The 20,373-nt window shown below is 34.9% G+C and overlaps 2 protein-coding genes across 3 annotated transcripts in view; one reads left to right on the forward strand and one right to left on the reverse strand.

The window, feature by feature from the left end:
- Nucleotides 1–10,626, reverse strand: part of LOC108736108 (cytochrome b5 reductase 4) — a 48,353-nt gene extending 37,727 nt beyond the window's left edge. The window contains exon 1 of one of the 2 annotated variants that reach the window (XM_025981365.1): nucleotides 10,134–10,214. Coding sequence is in view for 1 of the 2 variants with exons in the window: in XM_025981364.1 (XP_025837149.1) it covers nucleotides 10,134–10,326 (193 nt within the window). In the remaining variant the exon portion in view is untranslated. Of the gene's footprint in view, nucleotides 1–10,133 lie in introns of both variants that reach the window. The other variant, XM_025981364.1, reaches the window with a different exon arrangement.
- A 141-nt stretch (nucleotides 10,627–10,767) lies between these two features.
- On the forward strand, nucleotides 10,768–20,012 carry LOC108736122 (fatty-acid amide hydrolase 2). Its single transcript, XM_018468421.2, has 5 exons — nucleotides 10,768–11,301; nucleotides 15,010–15,229; nucleotides 18,050–18,182; nucleotides 18,578–19,245; nucleotides 19,576–20,012. Exons 1-5 carry the CDS (start codon nucleotides 11,095–11,097, stop codon nucleotides 19,956–19,958), a joined length of 1,611 nt encoding a protein of 536 aa, XP_018323923.1. The 5' UTR covers nucleotides 10,768–11,094; the 3' UTR covers nucleotides 19,959–20,012.
- The last annotated feature ends 361 nt before the right edge of the window (nucleotides 20,013–20,373 follow it).

Below are 20,373 nucleotides of genomic sequence, written 5' to 3' on the forward strand. Positions count from 1 at the left end.
AAATGAAGAGGTATTGGAAAGAATAGGAGAACAGAGGACTCTATGGAAGTCAATAAAAAATAGGCGAGATAGGTTGGTAGGACACCTTCTCAAGCATGAAGGTCTAGTCAGAGACATATTAGAGGCAGAAACAGGAGTTAGGAGGGATAGAGGTAGACCTAGATTAGATTACTGTTCGCAAATAGTTAAGGATGTGGGTTGTTCTATAGTAGTTTTAGGGAAATGCGAAGTTTAGCTCAGGATTAGAAAGAGTGGAGGAGCGTGTCCAAACAGTCTAAGGCCTTATGATGATGATGATGATGATGAAATGTCTATACAGAGGCCGCGGTGCCCTTCGGCGCAGAGTTTTGGAATCGCTGATTTGGAGAATTGGTGTTTTATTCACATGCTGGTAGATTTAAATCCATTAATGCATATTTAGTAGTTACTATCTATTCTGCGTGTTTACTTGAGCCCGTTCTCGCACCTTAATAATTAACGTTGAACCTATTTGCTCAGCAGTGTAGTAATTGTCTTAATAAATTAGTAATTCGAGACATGCTAGGGAGGAGCTTTCTATTAGAAGCAACAAGCAATTTATCCTTTCAACTCCAAGAAAATTGGGTGTCTGATTTGCGTAATTAGCTACGAGCAGAGGGAAAATGTGGTTTTGTAAGAGGCGAACATTATACCTACCCCTAGTGGTGCGGAACATATTTCTGGTTGCCTTTTGTAAAAAACTTTGAACTTTATTGTGGGATATCAGTAGCATTTCCAAAATTGATTATGAATATTACAACGCTGGAATATTACTAAGCGTGAAAAACAGTTCATAACACAAATTTCAATAAACAGCAATGACTCATTGGTTTCAATGGTCGGCTGTAATGCAAGTGGGACCGGCCTCTAAGCTCGGACGATGCTATAACATTCTTTATTAACCTTCTACTAATTTCTTTTTTAATTTTGGAGTCAATAAGAAGTAGGCCAGATAGTTTGGTAGGACACCTTCTCAGGCATGAAGAGCTAGTCAGACATATTAGAGGCAGAAACAAGAGTTAAGAAGAATAGAGGTAGATCTACATTAGATTACTTTTCGCAAATAGTTAAGTATGTGGGACGTTCTAGTTTTAGGACCGAGCGGCATGGCCTAGAGATTTACACCATTGGTTAGCATTCGGGAGGACGCCGATTCGACTCCGGATCCGTCTGCCTTGGTCCAAGTTTTTCTGTGGTTTCCTTGGATCATTTAAGTAAATGCTGGGGCAGTAATATTCCACAGATAATCTTTCATTCTCTTCTGTCTTCATTTCGTCCGTCTCATCTTTCTCACTCGAACCACCACCCACCCATACCCACGATTCCTGCAAGGAGGCTGAAGAGGATCTTCTGCCCTACCTTCTGGCGTAATCCGAAAGGACTGCCCACCCATCAACATTAGTGGCTGGTGGGAATGAAACACCCAAAAGTTGTTTTTTTATTTTTTTTCTAATTTTAAGGAAATGCGAAGTTTAGCTTAGTACAGGAAAAAGTGAAGGTGCGTATCCAACCAGTCTTAAGACTGAAGACTTTATAATGATAATGATGATTAAATATATTAACCGATGAATGGTTTTGCTTGATCGCTTACTAGGATGCCCTTTATTTTTGTCAGCGCTGTTGGCTCATGTTGCAAACGTATGGTGGAATTGATAAATATAGAGTACTATCCATTCAGAATTCCTCTAAAGAAGGATATTTCAAAACTCTACCCCTAGAAGGGTAAAATAGGTATCCCAAGACACCACAAATTTGGTAAATGATGTATTGTTTAATTGACTTTAAAAATACAATGATATATTTTAACCTCTCCAATCAAAATATCTGATGCACTAATGTATGCTCTACCAATACAGAAAATGTAAAAAGATGCATTAATGTACACAAGCCTGAACCGACAACAAAAGCTACAATAATAATAATAATCAGTCAACTTTTTACAAAGCAGGTCGTCCTCCTCCGTTAGCTTTCCCTCAAAAAGGATTCTGTTCAGTAATCAAAGTGATTGTTTGATCAACATCAAACGGAAATACGTGAAATTAATTAAAACCAATTCATATTAAGCTTCACGTTTAGAAACAAACACGTATTTGTTTACATATCTCCTGGTAGGTTTTGGAACTGTGTAAACAAATAAATGTACTTATTAATATTTTGCAGCCATCAAATACAAAATTTAACTACGAACACTTAGGATTCTGGATATCAAAAGGGAAAAGAAAAGATACAAAATATTGCTGAAAATAAAAAATATTAAGATATATGTTCTCTTATCCCTGTATAGTATGTCGAAATCTGAATTTTTTGGACACAAACTGTACTATACACCTACACATATACATACAGACCATTTCAATTTGTTAGAATTGTGACCTTAAAGAAATCTGCGCGAAGATAGAAAGAATACACACTAGGCGTGAGCAAGACAGAAATAGTTGGAACAAGCTTGAACGAGCAGAGCTCTCGATGGGCGGTCTTAGGAGATCGGCTAGAACTGTACAGTACTAGACGAAAATGTTTAGCAATTTCTTAAAACAAAAATGTATATAAATTAACAATAGAAAACAAAGCAAAAGTTTTATAGGTGTGTAGAACGTTAAGTTAATTCACTTGTTATTATTTTTGGCTAAATATGCTTTTAAATAAAGCATATTCTTAAATTTTAACGAGCCAGTTTAAATAATTTTGGAAATGGTACTGTACACTTTTGTCTAGTTCTCGCTTGATGATCGGTGGAGAAATGAGCTCCGCAGACAAATATGATTGAATTTGGAATTATGCTACGGCGCATCCTAATAAAGGAAAGGGACATAACTTCCTGAAACGAACAGTATGTATCTTCTTCTTCTTACAAAATCTGAAAAATCAGAAATTTTCTCAGTAGCTGTACAATCCGTAGGTGAATGAAAAATCGCACGGAAATATCTCCAAGTAGTCCTTAGTACGGTTGTCTGCATCCCTTCCCAAAGACGTATAACGCCTAGCAATATATCATTCGGACATATCCTAAGAACATATTAAGGAAATAAATAAGAGTGTAGTTCCTCGCCGTATTCGAGGAAAATACGTAAAGCAAAGTGCATCCAAGATAAATTTCCCAGATCTCCTTCGGAATAAATATACCTATCCATCATTGAGCCAATGATCAAACACAAACGACTAATTTTAAACATTATAATAATATTCCTTAATACGGCTAGATGGCTTGGAAAATATTTACTTATCGCATATAAATCCTGTCAGAAATAGTGTCAAGCAAGAGATCCATCACGGATAAAACTTCGGATTGTATCTACCTAATCCTTTCCATCAAGGACGACCTTCACGATTATTCAGAACAGAAAAACAAAAAGGACAACAATTGTAAACATTTGCCTTTAATACAACTCAAACATCAATTCCTTTTAAACTGATCTTCATAAGAATGCATCATTTGATGTCCGAGAAATTATGAGCAAGACTTTTCTTTTTGGCTCCTTCCCATCATCATCATCATCATCATAATCATCATCATAAGGTCGTCAGTTCTAAGACTGGTTGGACACGCACCTCCACTCTTTCCTATCCTGAGTCTATCTTCGTATTTCCCCAAAACTAGAACAACCCACATCCAACTCCTATCTTTATATTTGTTCTTTCCCTACTTTTCCATCACTTGAATAGCAGTATTTTTGTTTTACTTTTATTTATTTTCATACAGTACTGTTTTGTCGATACCGCTTCTATTTTATTTAAAGCCATCTGTAACTCCTCCTTGTTAGATGTTAATATTGCTATATCATCTGCAAATCTAAGCTTACTAATCTTTTGGCCCTATATACCTATCCCTATACTCGTCCTGTCTTTAATGATATTGATCGCGTCTTTGATGTATCCACCGATCCTGTATGTATTACTCTAAAGTCTCCACTACAGCTTCGGGCCAACGGACTTCACTATATCTAATTCTAGTCTATCCATCTCCTCTTTCTCAAGACAGTAAAAATTTCTTTTAAAATTACAGTCACAAGCAAAATTCACACAATTAACACAGTTCAAGTATTCATCTTGTATCTATTTTTGATCAACTACCACAATAACAAAACTTATTGATAGTATTCATTGATAACAACGCCAGTCAAGCAATTGGCAGTAGGTGACAGTGGTATTTCAAAGTGATTAAGTAATCCTTGTAAGGGTTTCTACTTGTCAAACTTGGTCCATGATGTGCCTTATGTACGTCATAAGACGGAAACCAATTAAATAAAAAGTGTTAAGTAATTAGTCAACAGTTTATCGAAACATCTAAACGTGGTCTCTGTTTGAAATAGCCCCCGGAGAAAACCACTCATGCATAGTTCGTTAAACGTTTAAATTCAATAAAATTATGTCACAAGGGGTCAGGTAAAATCGATCGCTTACACAGTTAAACGGCTGAACTGGGAGACGTCCAACTTGAACATTGTAAACATGTTGAAACTTACGTAAATGTACAATTATTTGTTGGAACTTTATTGTTTCCTAAAATTAAAACTCTATTTAAAGTTTTCACATTGTTTTATGCACGCAATATTGTGAGTAAGTTACAGAATCACTTGAGTAATAGCAAAAATAACTTCATCTTCTTGACGACGCCACAACGTATCAAACTCTTGGACCACTACTGACTGCTACAATAAAACAATTTGGAAAAGATCTACTAATAATGTATATAATATGCGGATACACAAATGTGTTAAGAAGATATATAGTGAGTATAATCTAGGAAATTGCATATTGTTGAAGCTCGCCTCAACTTCGGAGAACTTCGCCACTTAGTGAACAAATTCAGGATGCAGACATTAACCTAAAAGAAGTTGGAACTTCACGGGCAATTTAAACTGTAAATAAATTTTAACAACATACTCGCACAAACAAAACAAGAAGATGCGACAAGTTTACGATGATTGAACAATACGTTATGTTGCAAAACACAATTTAAAATTTTCAGCGACGTGCGCGCTTCTTTCAGTGGAGCTAATTAATAATGCGATGAAATTAAGGATGAAACAACCTCGTCATCATCATACGGTCATTAGTTCTAAGACTGGTTGGACCCGCACCTCCATTCTTTCCTATCCTGAGCTAATCTTCTCATTTCCCTAAAACTAGAAAATCCCACATCCTTAACTATTTGTCAACAGTAACCTAATCTAGGTCTACCTCTACCCCTCCTAACTCCTGTTTCTGCCTCTAATATGTCTCTGACTAGACCTTCATGCCTGAGAAGGTGTACTACCAACCTATCTCGCTTATTTCTTATTGACTTTCAGTCCTCTGTTCTCCTATTCTTTCCAATACGTCTTCATTTCTAACCTTCTCTATCCACGGTATCCTCATCATTAGCCTGTAAAACCACATTTCGAAAGCTTCTAACCTTTTCTTTTTCGCTGAGACCACTGTCCATGTTTCGCACCCGTACAGCGCCGCGCTCCATACACCTTGAACAATCTTTTTGGAATTTCTAAATTAACCGTTCGCGAGCATAGAAGTGAATTATTTTTATTGAAGGCGACTTGACTCTGCGCTATCCTCTGCTTTATATCCCTACTACTCCTTCCGTCCTGATTTATCTGACTTCCTTGATACCTAAAATCGGCCACTTCTTCAAATTTTTCGTCTTTTATCTTTATATTCGCTCTTTCCCTACTTTTTCTTCCCTTCATCAACCTCGTAACGCGATAGACAATAATAAAAACTGATTCAGTTGACTCTTAACAAAGAAACGACCCTTCTAATTACACTGGAAAAGGATATTCTTTGGGATCAGTTATCTCTTTCATACACGGTTTTTGCCAGATAGGCAACGTTAAGGTCACTAATGGAGTCGGATTAGCACTCGCCCTAACGGAAATATAAATTGAGGAACCAGAAATTTGGAGAAACGTTACAACGCGGCTTTAATTAATATTAATGAATATATGTACATACATTTGCCCCATTCGCAATGTATCGTTTTGTACTTCAAGAATGCAAACCATTAATCTTCGACACCGCATTCTTTGCTTCCCTTTCTTTGTGAATCCTTGAATCGAGCTTCATGATAATCGTTCTAAATGGGAAACCCCTTTTTATGGTTAAAAGTCTCTACCTATACGAAACGACACTGCGAGACAAAATGAACTTGACGCATCTACTATCTAAATCGAATTTAAAAGGAATTTCATGTTTTTTTTTTTCATTTTTAAACATACATTACGCTTTTCTTTCGCTTGAGAAGCCACCCTTCGCGCATAATGTAACATCATGAAAATCTGCACAACCTGAAGAAAATGTAAGTATGTAGTAGATATTAAAAAAAAAAAAGAATAAATTTGCTTGGTTCTATTAAATGCCATCAATAATTTTCCTTTGGTTTACTCGAATAATAAACTTATATTTACCATGCATTACCAACAAAAACGAAAGAAAGGAAAAAAGGGAAGTAGAATCAATAGGATGCCAGGACCCCTTCTGAGGCAGGAAGGACTACTCAATGACATACGAGGTGTGGCAGTTAAATTCCAAGAATTTAGTCATAACTCTTTACAACCTAACAATAATGGAGGGTTCGAACTCATGTTGGTTTCAAACAGCGAGTCTACCTTCAGTACAGTTTCGGAGTTGGTAGATCATTTCGTTCACGTTTTATCCGTGTTTTCCGCAAGCAACATTTTCAGTCGAATAAATGATTATTCCAATCACAAACAACATGTCGTGATATAAGTTTCAATGAAATCGGGTAAAATCCGCCGAGTATAAGCAAAGGTGTATAGGGACGAGTGCTTGTCTAAAATTCCTGCATCAGCAGTGAGTAGAAATGGGTGAAGAGTGGCCAACGAAAGAAAGGATGTCCAAGTCAAAAATGAAGAAAATGGTGGTCGTTCTTTTCGATATTTAAGGGCAATTTCATGTTGAGGGCACGCACTTCCCGCGTAAGGTAGGCACTTGTGGAGAAAGGTTGGATTCTTCAACATGCCAACACTTCCGCGAATTCTTCGTTGACTGTCCGCGAGTATTTGATCAAAGAAGTCTCCCCACGTTTCCACATCCCCCCCGATTCTGAATTCCGTAAATTTAAAAAGCTACAAAGGGTGTTTAGATTACATTACTGTTTCCGGTATAGTTTAGACTGTGGAATAGAAATGAGTGGAGGTGCGTGCCCAACCAGTCTTCGGCCTTACGACCCTATGATGAAGATTACACTATTTAACACTTATTATTTATTATGATAATCTGTCAGAATCTATAAAATTTTAGGGGCAATACTGATATACCCTCTTGCATAAGATTTGTATGACATTGAGCAGTCAAGTAAGCATGCGTTCGGTTGTGTCATTAAACATAAAAATTGAGTTTTACGACCCCAAACAAAGCAAACTGATGGAAAATCGATAATAAAGTTTAATAATTTCGACGCAACAATATGTTTCGTTAACCTATTATATATTCTTTGGATTAATTTTATATTTGTAATTATTTAAATCCTTGAACCTCACAGGGGTTGCGCAAAATTAAATAGCACATCATACCCTCTCGTTGCAAAATCATCGAACTTGGATGTTCTCACACCAAAATATGGTAAACATTCTGCATCTGTCCATGCATGTATTTGTAATGGAATTCCTTTTATGTTTCAACAGAAATAACGACCCTAACCCGATCCTTTATCCAATAAAATGACTCCCCAGTTTCTCATCACCCAAAGGGCAAGGCAGCCAATTCGTCTTAAAGGAACTAATTAACTCCCTAATGTCCTTTCAAGACTCACGCGAGAAAAACAAATAGCCGTCGCTTGTAAGAATAGACCTCGAGAAAGAAGTTAGTGTGTTTCCCTCCTTCGGGGAATTGTAGGAAATGCTATCCGTTCTTACAATTTTTATGTTCAAAACATGGAGCGTCATGCTTCGTTACAATTTACAATCAATTTTCACTTAAAGAAAATTTAGTTTTATAATTTACCTTATTCCTTTTGTTTCGGAAATGGGGAAACAGAGAAAAAATATTTTAAAACAATTTTTACTTCTGGTTTCCGGCGAGAGAAATTAAAGACATTAATATTTTATTAATACCTGGACATTAGTCCACGTCATAGACCTCTTCAACTTTCTAATAAAGCTTGAACGGATAATTTGCAGTCCCAATCCTCTCTCTCTATCCTATTTAAGTTTTTTAAAGAATTCCGGAACACAATTAAAGTTTAGAGTTAATTTAATTACAGTTTAAAGATAGTTAAAATTGCCTTCAGCTTTTAATTATATATGCATATATATACTGTACATGCTTTCTTATTATGCAGAACTCAATCCTAGAGAAACTGGAGATAGTAAAATTAGAAGAAATCAGACACAATATTTTATTCAAACGCTGTCTTTACATGATGCTAGTAAAGAATGTTTATGAGTCCCAGTTTAACAGTAATTGCCTATAGGAGGCAACATTCATTATTGTGTTTGCAGACTACTCCTCACAGTGAAAATGGAGCCTCTCGAAATTGATTTGCAAATTCAAAATTTATCGCGACTAATCCATCACCGATTCTGATGGACAAGATTGTTTTTTCATTTTCATGTCGCATTTCAAAAACGCATCAATTAACTTGATGTAATGTCAGATTAAGGTCCACCAAACTTTTCTACTCGACAGGGTGAAAAATTACTAATAGTAACATTTCAAAACTGTAATGAAGATGCTAGTAAATTTACTGCGAAAGAATAAAGTAGTGAGCATACTCTTCGACTGTGGAACATAAAGCGGACAATTTGTTACCTCATAAAATATCAACGGTTTCCTTTGAACCAACGTAAACCCTCTGTATTCGCTCTGGCACCTATTGTAATAAATACGAAAGTTTTCTTACTTGACTTTTATTGCAAGTTCAGTTGAATGCTTCATCAGTCGTTAACTGAGGCATATAAATTCTTTACAATAACTTTATCAGGTCAATTTCATCAATCTTCTAAACTTTCCGACTTTACAGTCTGTCATAAAATTCACGAAGGAGTAATTAACTTTCTCGTTCAAATCTCCTTTTTCTTCTTCTTATTTGGTTTTGATTTGAGCCGAATTTCGGTTTCTCTTCATTACTAAAAAGTTCCCCTTTTCTTTTTCTCCGATAGACTCCTTATTCTCTATTCGTTCCTACGAAGAGGGAAACTGATATTGCCAAATGAGACTGACGAATAACTACTTCATTGAATAAGTAACCATGATTGGATTTCGAAATGTTGAACGATGAACCAATTTTATTTTTTACAGTATTCATATTCAGTGAAAGATTTAGAGGACTTCCTCACATTCCGATATTCTCGTACGAGAAAGGAAGCTATTCATGATTTTCAATTGTACGAAAGTCATTAAATTTCAACTTTAGTCACACATTTCATTCTGGATCTCACTTCTCGGAAAACCACATCTAACCATAGCATCCACAGTTTCAAAGAATGGAAATTGGAAATCCAGAAGGATTAATATGGTCAAATAAAGAGGATCTATTATGGTAAGAATAAAATCCCACTTAGCATAAACAGCGTTTAACATTGATCAAAATTATTATCAAATACTTTGATGAAGTATCTGAAGATTTTGTTTTCCAAAAGTTACTCTCTGAGTAATAGGTCATCCATATCCAGACATTGACTACTGAATAATCATATGATTAATGATATGAGAACATGAACAAGAATGGATTACCGCCTTCTAAAGGAAACACACAATAACTTAGCGTAGTGTGAGACGTCTAGCGAAAAATGTTGGAAGCGCTTGATATCCTCCAAGAAGGGTAACTACCCAAAGCACGTTCAATCTGTAGTAGACCAGAAACGCATTTCATCAGCTCTTACACTTAACTTTGGTTGCCTCCTCAATTTAATTGACTCTCGTACAAACAGAGGAAGCATGAACAAACCTTAGAATGTACCACGAGATGAACAAGAATCTGATGATTCTCGTATGGAATTGAGATGACACAAGGAAATTGATGCATGAAAAAAACGACAAAAACTGCGAGATTTTGAATTTTTAGGAATGATTTTCAGTTTTATGATCTACTGGAGTCGTAGATCACGTTTGAATTTGAATAAATCGGAGTAGATCAATACACCGCTTGTGTCGCTTACCAGTAGCAGATCCCGCTCCAGCCGTTCCGCTTGTTGCAATGGTGGCGACACCGGCGGCTAATTTTCCAACTTCTTGCAGAACAGGAGATATAACCGGCCCCGAAACACCAATTTTGCGATTAGGCACAGTCTTCGGAGAACTGTTAGATTTATTCATAATCGTCTTCAAAGATGTCGGCGAATCTTTGCTCATAGCGCCTTACTCAAACTCACGTGTTCTGATAAAGAAAAGACGACGCAAAGCTGCATCGGCTACCTCAAATTTCGTCCACACTCCTAAACAGTAAATAGTCCATTTGCTGACGACATTTATCGGAATTTCGAAATAACAAGAACGCGGATAACTCAGTGGAGGTGGTTGCTCCTAAGTGACAGTGTATTTATTGTGTGGTGGATTCACTGTATCACTAGGTCTTTTTAAATCATGTACTTTTAAGTGTCCATGTACTTATCGAACATTTAAAATTACGTCAGTCCACTGACATCATGATTTTCACTAAAAGTTAAAGAAACTCATAACATAATTATCGAATGCCGCGTCGGCTGCTCGTTGGATTTTTTGACATGCACTAAATTTATTAGCAACTTAACCTCAACGATCCTGGACGACGATGAAACGAAAACGTGACATTTCTTGTCATCCTTTTTTTGTTGCTTGCGTTCACGATGAAGCCGTCCTTTTCCCTGACGTAGATTAAACTCCCACTATAGCAAGGAGCCAAGCTAAACACAATTATAATAAATGCATGTTTGTAAACCAAGTAGCGCGACAGCATTCACCAGCAGTGGAGTAGCAGTACGAGAAGTACCGTAGTAACGTGAATTGGTGCCGGCTCATCTTTTGATTTTACGATTAGTGCCAGTAACATCACAGTGGTCGCAATAATATTATTGTTGGAGAAAGTACACAAAACAAGCCTGTTGCGCTCTTCAATTGGTTTAGTAATTATTATTTATAAGTATGGTCAAAATGAACGGGGACAATAGAATAACACTTCGTAAAATTAATCGGGCATGTGTAAAATTCTTCCAAGCGATTGTTGAGTTTGTTGTGAGGTGCATGTTCAAACTTTTGTATGGAAACAATGGTCCCAAGATGCCTCCCATCAAAAATCTCATCCTACTGGAGTCCGCAAGTTCAATTGCATTCAAAATACGGACCAAAAGAGTGAGCAGACATGTAGCTAAACTAAATAACCTTAACTACATTAATTCATACATGTATCATGTTAGTTCCGATTCACAAAAACATTATTAGCTTCCGCAATTGATGATTGTGAATTACGCATCATCATCAATTTTAACTATCGTTCCAACAGTACACCCCATGACCCTAGTTGTATCATAATATATCTTTTGAATAATATTTTAGACCTAATATCCCCAATGGTACTATTTCCTCCTGTTTCCTGTTGATACGATACCTAAAGTTCATGTTTCCTGCATCTCCAATAATTTTCATTTACCAGCTGTTATAAACCCATTTCCGAAAAAATCAAATGTGAGATTATAGGAACATTAAGAACATATGTGTATCCAATGATTACTTAACGACAACTACTTTTGGTAAAGTATCAAAATATTAAAATCATGTCCTTCATTCAGAAATCCATTAATATTCGTTTTCTACTTCACAATGCAATTTTCATTTGACTTCGCTCATAAACTTTGGGTTTTATATCTAACATCCGTTCTATTTTAGAAATTGTATCATATCATAAAAATGCAACTCAAACAATTTTAGCACTTGAGTACCTACCTACATGCTTATTTTCGGCTGATTTTCAGTCATAACAATTTCATACTTCATTATCTAGATATTATTGCGTCCTGTGTTTGACCATTCCCAGAAATCTTAACTAAAAGTTCTTCTATTTCAACACTATAGACCGTAGGCCTGATATGAGACATCTTTCGAAGATAAAAATGTCTGTATTAATTAGGCTCATGTTTACTTTGACCAAAACAAACTTGTTATCATATAGTGGAAGGTCACCCATGATTCATATTTAATTACCTGTCAGATTCTCAAAAAGTAATTAAAATCAGGAGAAGAACAACTGGAGTTGTCCAGGTCGTCCGGACACCCCCTATGATCCAATGGACACCCTCTTCCACGATGTCCACGCAAATGTCTCATTTAGAGAAAATCGGATTATGTTTAAGTTAACACTAACAGTTCGATCACTTAATTCTGCAGATGAGTAGTATTTAATATCAATACAGATAAAAATGTAATGCTTCAACTTGATGGAAACCCCACAGATTTTGAAGATTGTTGCGCCCTTGACTAGAACTGTGCGAATAGGTACGATGAAGGACAAAATGGAAAGTTCAAGGGTACTAAAAATGAATAACTAAGTACCTACCCATACATTAACATCCTAATGAGGAAAATATTAAAAAGCAATTGCCTAATGTCTTTACCGTCTGCATATGTATATTATGCGACCTCAATCACGCATGGGACCAACTTGAAATAAGATTGAATGTATGATCATTCCGTAAATGAAATGATAAAAATAAAAATTCCTGCAAATTCCAGAAATTCTACGCCCAACTCGCTCAAATTTTGAGGCAAATCCATTACATCGGAGAAAAGCAAAAATAGACACACCTAATTCGAGAATAAATAGATTTGAATCCATCTTCGTTCGCGATATCCAAAATAACCGAAAAATCTTATCGAAACCAACAAATTCACTACCCTCCGTTCAGAGAAAAGCATCACATAGATTTAAGCACAATCTGCCTGTTCATCTTCTTCAAAATTTTCTGCATTTTCACCAAGTCTTCGGAATATTCACATCAGAAGTTAATCGTAAACTAATCTGTTAATAAAAATGTAGCGAAGTTAAAAATATCATTCCGACGATTTGTTCCCATGCTGACTCAAATAACATCCATTCCTGTAGATTTATTTAATAGGAATAGTATTCTGACTATCCTAAATCCACGTTGAAATTCAGTAGATACTAGTAATAGGTATGGGTTGGTTGTTTAATTTACTTTGGGTTCATTAAAATGGGTACAATAATTTGAAGAGCATTCACGAGAACTGTTGGCATTGGTAATGGCAATTGAAGAGGAAGAACATTTTGGATGTTGGGCTTTATTTGCTACGTGATTCTACTCAATCAGACACCTTCGAGTTACCTCCTTTACATTCAGGCGATGGAAACACTCGTCTCCTACTAAAATTAGCATTTTGAAGTTGCACTTTGCGCTCCATTCCACTATCTTAAAACTTCAAGAAGTTCATTTTATCCGTCATTACCATAATTTTTCTGGAGTTATATAGATTCACCTCGGTACTTGGAATTAAAATTAGAATTTCACTGAACTTCGTCCACATGAATAATGCAATAACACCAATAACATCCACATAACTGATAGTACACCACAATATATATCAGTACACCCCTAAGCTTACCATTTTGAATTTGGAAATTGCATATTATTTAACATTAGAAATTAATTTAAATATTAGGTAATTGTCGAACTTGTAACCGGTCTTCGTTAAGAATAAGGCACCTTAAGAAAAGAGAGCATCTTCAGATTCTTTTATTAGCTAANCATTTTTTGATCAAATGCAAAATTATATTAAATAGTAAATAATTAATCACAATATAATTTTTGTTGTTTAGAAATTAGATGAAAATTTCCTTAGTAACCCAATTTTTGACACATTCAATACTACACCACAATATATATCAGTACACCCCTAAGCTTACCATTTTGAATTTGGAAATTGCATATTATTTAACATTAGAAATTAATTTAAATATTAGGTAATTGTCGAACTTGTAACCGGTCTTCGTTAAGAATAAGGCACCTTAAGAAAAGAGAGCATCTTCAGATTCTTTTATTAGCTAATTGGTCAAAAAACAGATAATTTACATCTAAGATTTGCAAATGTCAAGAAACCGTATAACAGCACTTTTTACACATAATATAACTACATTGCCAACGAAAAGGTGATAATGGTGGACGACACGTGTGGCATTAAAAAGAATTGGTCGATGTGTCCGCGGATACAAACTCATGGACACTGAAGTTGTCATACTATAGTAGAAGACCTAGTTGTCCCATAGAACAGGGAATAGAATCACTGATTAAAAAAAGGAAGAAGTCATAATAAACTGCCCATTAAGATGCCTACAAAGTATGTGAGAGGGACATACATAAATAATATAATGCCAAATGAGATTAGAAAAATATAAAATAATTTAAAATAACCGAATGTTGTACATTACAGAGCCGATTGGGTTTTGCTAAAAACAAAGCAAAGCAATGATGATAATAATCTCAATCGAATGAATTAAAAATAATGTATAACGAAGGAAAAAAAATATGAATAATCGTTTGTGTTTCATTTGTAGTTGTTTTAACTCCCAAACTAACGATAACTGATAAACATATTGCAAACAATGTCATGACTACACATTTTTGCGTGCACACTTGTCTATTATTGGACAATAGTTCATAAACAAAATAATGCTGAAATCATGAACTACTTTGTTTTCCATATTCATGCACCACCATTAAAATTTTAATTGCACTTTTGTAATCAAAATAAGAACATAATTTTCAAATTTATTGCATCATATAACTGAAATTAATAATAACGATGCAGGTAGGTAGGTATGTATCTACCGAAAATTATCTGAATTTATTAATCTTTGAGTTAATTCCTAAATAAATTTGAATCTAAATGATACTAATTTACATTAAAATGCACTAAAAGATCAAAAATAACCGGAAGGTATGAGACTTTCGTAAGAAAATGGTCCCTGAGGTTTTCTAGTTTATTTCTTGTCGCTGATTGCCCACAAAAAGTTGTGTATTTTTCGTATAAATGTCCCTTTTTATCCAGGTTACAAGTGTATACGTGGTGAAGTCGTTTATAGAAAGAATAGAAGAAATAAACCCGTTATTAAATTGTGTTGTGGCGAACAGATTTAATGAAGCCCTAAAAGAAGCGGAAGCTGTGGATGAACTCATCAAGAGTAACACGCTTTCAGAAGAAGACCTAGCTGCAAATAAACCATTTTTAGGGGTTCCCTTCACCACAAAAGACTGCATAGCCGTAAAAGGTAAGAAACAAAACATTTTATTAACACCTGATTGCGTTAAACAGTACTCGAATAAAAACTGCAGGTATGTTGGCGATGATAACAGACTTAATTAAGTTCCTTATGAAAGATAAACCCCCAAACAGTTTCGATCTTTTATCAGATTAACCAATACCATTCCAAAATTGCCTGGTCTTCTTTCAGTACCTTCTTGGTTTTCCCTGGGACAAATGCACCTACAGAACGACTACAAACATCTTCACTAAAAGTCGATACCGTTACCAAAACCCACTTTTAGTTACAATTGTCACTCAAGTGCGAGGAATATGATTTCAAAAATTAATGACTTCCCTAAACTTTGTTTATTTGTTTTTCTAATTTATATTTACTCATGATACATCCCTAATCCTTCACATCCTTTGACTATCCACAAGGATGTCCGACATTGCTTTTCATAAAGTTGACCATCTTAATTTATAGTGAGTACCATTTAAAGGTCCCATATATATACGCATCTCGAATTTCTGTGATCTGTTGAAATATAAATTATAGATCTAAGCAGTGGGGGCTGCAGCTTCCACCATAAGCTCATACATTATTCCTGAAGGATCACTTATTCATTATCGTGCCTCTAAAAGTCTAAAATGTTAATTTTTCTCTGGAATCGCAATTCAAACACCCCTTATACAAAAAAAGATTAAAAAAATCCATGTACTACAATTTAAACATGCACATTAATAATCGTTTTAATCATGCTTCAAACTACGACGAATTATTTTTTAATGATCTTCATTGTTTAATCGTACATATAGAATGAAGTAGGTTTTTATTAAATACATGCATATAGGTGTTTTTATATCAAACAAGAATGCAGCAGGTAGTAGGTTTGCTGTAATAGTAATCTAAATTTAATTTAAACTTTCTCGCTATTATAGAAGCTATAAACTGCAATTTGCATTGAAATTAGAATTACTTTCCTCGGAGAATTACCAAGCACCTACCTAATCAATTGGCGCACCAATATATGAATCATTCAATACGTAATTGGTATTGGTCTATTGGTAATATACACAATACACAATTAGTGATTGCAATTATCTAGTATTCACTCAATGTACTGCTGTCTTGATCCATGTACATATTTTCAAAAATTTCTGTACCTCCAGTGACTATTACAACTATTATAACATTGATGTCATTTCTGAAATGCTTTGCAGTTTGCACTACGTACACAAACATATTCTAGCAGCTTATCACCAACGTAATCTTATAAAAATAAGCACCTACAAGATAATCTTTTGTAAGCACCGCAATATTTATTTATTTATTTCTCTGTTTTTACATGGGTAGCAGACATGCTACATAAAATATAAAAATACGAAAATAGATATAACAATCATAAGAATATCTATTCGACAAATGCTGATTATTATGGAGTGAAGAACAATAGATGCCAAATCAATCAATTGCAAAGATTCCAAAAATTGTAAAACTTTTAGAGTTTGTATTTTACCTTTTTTTATGGGGAGAAACCCGCCCCAAAACACTTGCAAGCATGAGACCCTAAATATCTAAATTTTCTTAAAGTTTGCATTATATACGTCTAGCAGGGTTTCTTAAGGTAACATGTGCTTTAAGGAAGACGTGTTTTTGAAAAACAAAGACTTAAATCATACAAAGAATATATTGGATGCTTTTGAACCTATTCACTAAAAATAATATTTATTTAGAGTTGAATAAATTAGGGACTACACTCTTGATTTCCTCCTCCATTTATTCAATCAATGTAAACGTGTGTCGTTACAGTAAATAATATGTTGATTTACTCATCTATGCGTTCATAACAGCTTTAATAAACCCAGCAGCAGTCCAAGGTTTTTCTCTTGCATACATTTTATTGTTCCATGTATGTGTCATACATGTATAGAGGTTCTACAAATAATATACGCGTAATGTTTTATAACATCATTCATACTAATAATTGTAGAAAACTGTACTATGAACCTATAATATTCTAACCGTTTTCATTCTTCTATATGTATAAATAGACGCTAGAAATTGTTCCGTTTTTTTTTTTGAAAAGAAATTCGTTCCATCTTGAAAGAAACCCGAGTGGGACTTTTGAAAAATTCTGTATTTAATCCCTATAAATTTCTAAAAATCAAAGGGTCGAATTGAAGAGTTAACAATAAACTATTAGGGCGTGTCTGTCCTTCGTTGTCATTTCACTTTAATATTTTAACAGAAGGGAACCAATTCATTTGCTTATGGACAGCGTGAAGATTCCCATGGATCAAGCATTTATATGTTTATGAGATTCGTTTTCATCTCATCGCATTAAAATTTTTTTGACCTGCCATTATGATTCTTGAGTTAAGAAACTGTTTAATTTCATTATAATTATCGTATTGTTGTATTAGATAATTTCATGCCTGCTTCAAAAATAACATTTTATTACGATAAAATCAAAACTCAACTAAACAAAACACTAAAAAGATCTAAAACCTACATCCTCAGTTAGAGACTCTCATCGGTCTGAATACAACACCTTGAGTGTTACAGTTTTTATCTTGTTTATAAATGAATAACAAAATATAAAATATAAAACATTCTGGTATCTTTATTTTCTTTTGTCGTTGTTCTGGATTCGTGAAGCAAATCAGTGTTATGTAACGTTGACCTTTTTTTCGTAGTGAAATTATTAATATATCAAGCACATAAAGCAGACCAAAGAATACAAATTCCATTCAATTAAACTTAATTAAGCCATTTTACATCGCTTCGTCGATTTGGTTCTCTATTAAACTTTTTAATTTCCCCGTTTCCTTTTTCTATAAATAGGCATGATACATACAGCTGGTTTGTACAAAAGGAAAGACGTTATTGCTGAAGAAGATGCACACGTGATAGCAGCTCTAAAAAATGCTGGCGCTATACTCATTGGACTCACCAACATTTCTGAACTTTGTATGTGGTAAGAACTGACGTTGGATGTTTTAAACACAAAAAAATCATGATTTGTTTATTAAAAAATACATCGACATATTTCAAAAAAAAAAGATGTCCTTGATATTACAGTTTGTTTGTTGCAATAAAACAACGTAATCAATGTAAACAGTTTTCTTGTCAATAATCAATCAAACTCCAATCGTTTTAAGAAATATACCTACTAACTACAGTAACTACAATTGTTTCGCTAAAATATTAGAAGGAGCTAATGTTTCTGTCTTTTTATTATTTCTCACTTATATAATACAGAACAAGGCAAAAACAAACAACACGTAGAGATACCGTACTTATGCACTGTTAATTTACCTACAGACCACACGAACACGTAAATTTTGATATTGAACTACCTCCTTATATTAGGTGGGAGAGTGCCAATACCCTTCATGGTCGAACAAACAACCCCTACGACATTAATCGTATCGTGGGTGGTTCGTCAGGTGGTGAGGGATGCATTCAGGCTGCAGCTGGTTCCGCTTTTGGAATTGGCTCAGACATAGGTGGTTCTGTAAGGATGCCAGCCTTCTTCAACGGAACGTTTGGTCATAAAGCGTCTCCTAACATTATACCTTTATCTGGACAGTATCCATCTCCCGCCACAGAGAAACAGAAGTATATGCTTAGCATAGGACCAATTGTTCGACATGCTGAAGATCTCCTACCCCTCTTCAAATTAATTGTTCTGAAAGATGTTATGCCCCTTCTAAGATTAGACGAAAAGGTCGACATCAAAGGCATCAGGTTCCATTATCAAGAGAACGACAGTGGATCCAAACTTGTGTCTCCGGTTCATAAGGATATAAGGGAGCTATTTAGAAAGATTAGTGGATATTTAGAAAAAGCCCATAACATTAAGGCACAACGTGTTAATCTCCAGCGGTTTAGGATGAGCACCGCCATGTGGATGCTGGGGATGAAGTCCCCAAATGGTCCCACGTTCGATCAGCAATTATCCAACTTGGAAGGATCGATTAACGTTTGGTGGGAGTTATTCAAATGGTGTTTTAGATGTTCAAATCACACCTTTATAGGTAAATGTCATTTTTACATCAAGCCAAATAGCAAAGTATACTTTTTACATCACGCCTCAGTCTACACATTATTATTAAGTTTATTTTATTTTTGTTAAACCCATTTACCTAAAGATTGATTCAATTGGGATCTTATGATATGGTCTGTCATAACATAAATCAGTCCCTTGCTAATATAAAATATAACACCCCTGCTCGCTGCAAATGTTGCAGCCAAATTTCGGTGCATGGTGAACCAATTGTAAAGTAATAATTAGGGGATAACCCCACCAAAAAGTGCAACGCAGGTCTTGTAAGTTTAAAAATAAAAGTTACCTTTTTCATTTTAAGGGTTGGCGACAGCTCTATTGGAGAAAAAAGAAGCCAGCGAAAACGATTCTAAGTCGGAGTACATCCAGAAAGAAACGAACATCTTGAGACGTGAAATAATTGATCTATTGGGAGATGATGGAGTTCTGTTGTACCCAACTCATCCAACCCCTGCGCCGTACCACAACGAGCCCATCTTTAAAGCTTTCAATTTTAGTTACACGGGTGTAATTAACGTCTTGGGATTCCCCGCAACCAACATCCCAATGGGATTAAGTTCTGAAGGTGTTCCTATCGGTATCCAGGTCATTGCTAATGACAAAAACGACCGATTATGCCTGGCTGTCGCCAAAGAATTTGAAAAGGCGTTCGGGGGATGGATAACCCCTGAAATACAAGCGTAATGTATTTATTTCACCTTATTTATTTTGTAAATAATTATAATATTTTATAACTTGTGAGGGTTATTTTTTTAATTCTCTGGTGGCTTTGAAGAATGAATAAATTTATAGATATTTCTATCCAAAGGGAGTAGTGAAAAATAGAAAAAGATACCCCTGTCTGTTCGATAATAAAAAGGCTTGTTGAACAAAATTTTTCCTATTTTCTTTATTTATTGTAATTTAATAAATACTATATATAAACCACAAAATTAAGGAATGGCAACATTTATAATTTTATTATCTCAAGACTTTTCCTCCTTACTTCGAAATAAAACTAGTATAAGTTAAAATATCTACAAAAAATATATTTATATAATTCGAATAAGTTTCGAAAATAAGTGTATATTTTTTACTTTACCTATACAGGGATCGTGGG

This window comes from Agrilus planipennis, unplaced genomic scaffold (assembly GCF_000699045.2).
Source record: "Agrilus planipennis isolate EAB-ADULT unplaced genomic scaffold, Apla_2.0 scaffold5, whole genome shotgun sequence".
NCBI classification, from domain to species: Eukaryota; Metazoa; Arthropoda; class Insecta; order Coleoptera; family Buprestidae; genus Agrilus; species Agrilus planipennis.

Excerpts from the sequence above, each read along its gene's own strand:
- LOC108736122 (XM_018468421.2), top strand. The coding sequence starts at position 11,095 with ATGGTCAAAATGAACGGGGACAATAGAATAACACTTCGTAAAATTAAT. Across the intron at positions 15,230-18,049 it reads AGACTGCATAGCCGTAAAAG|GCATGATACATACAGCTGGT; the intron begins GTAAGAAACAAA and ends TTCTATAAATAG. Across the intron at positions 19,246-19,575 it reads TTCAAATCACACCTTTATAG|GGTTGGCGACAGCTCTATTG; the intron begins GTAAATGTCATT and ends TTTCATTTTAAG.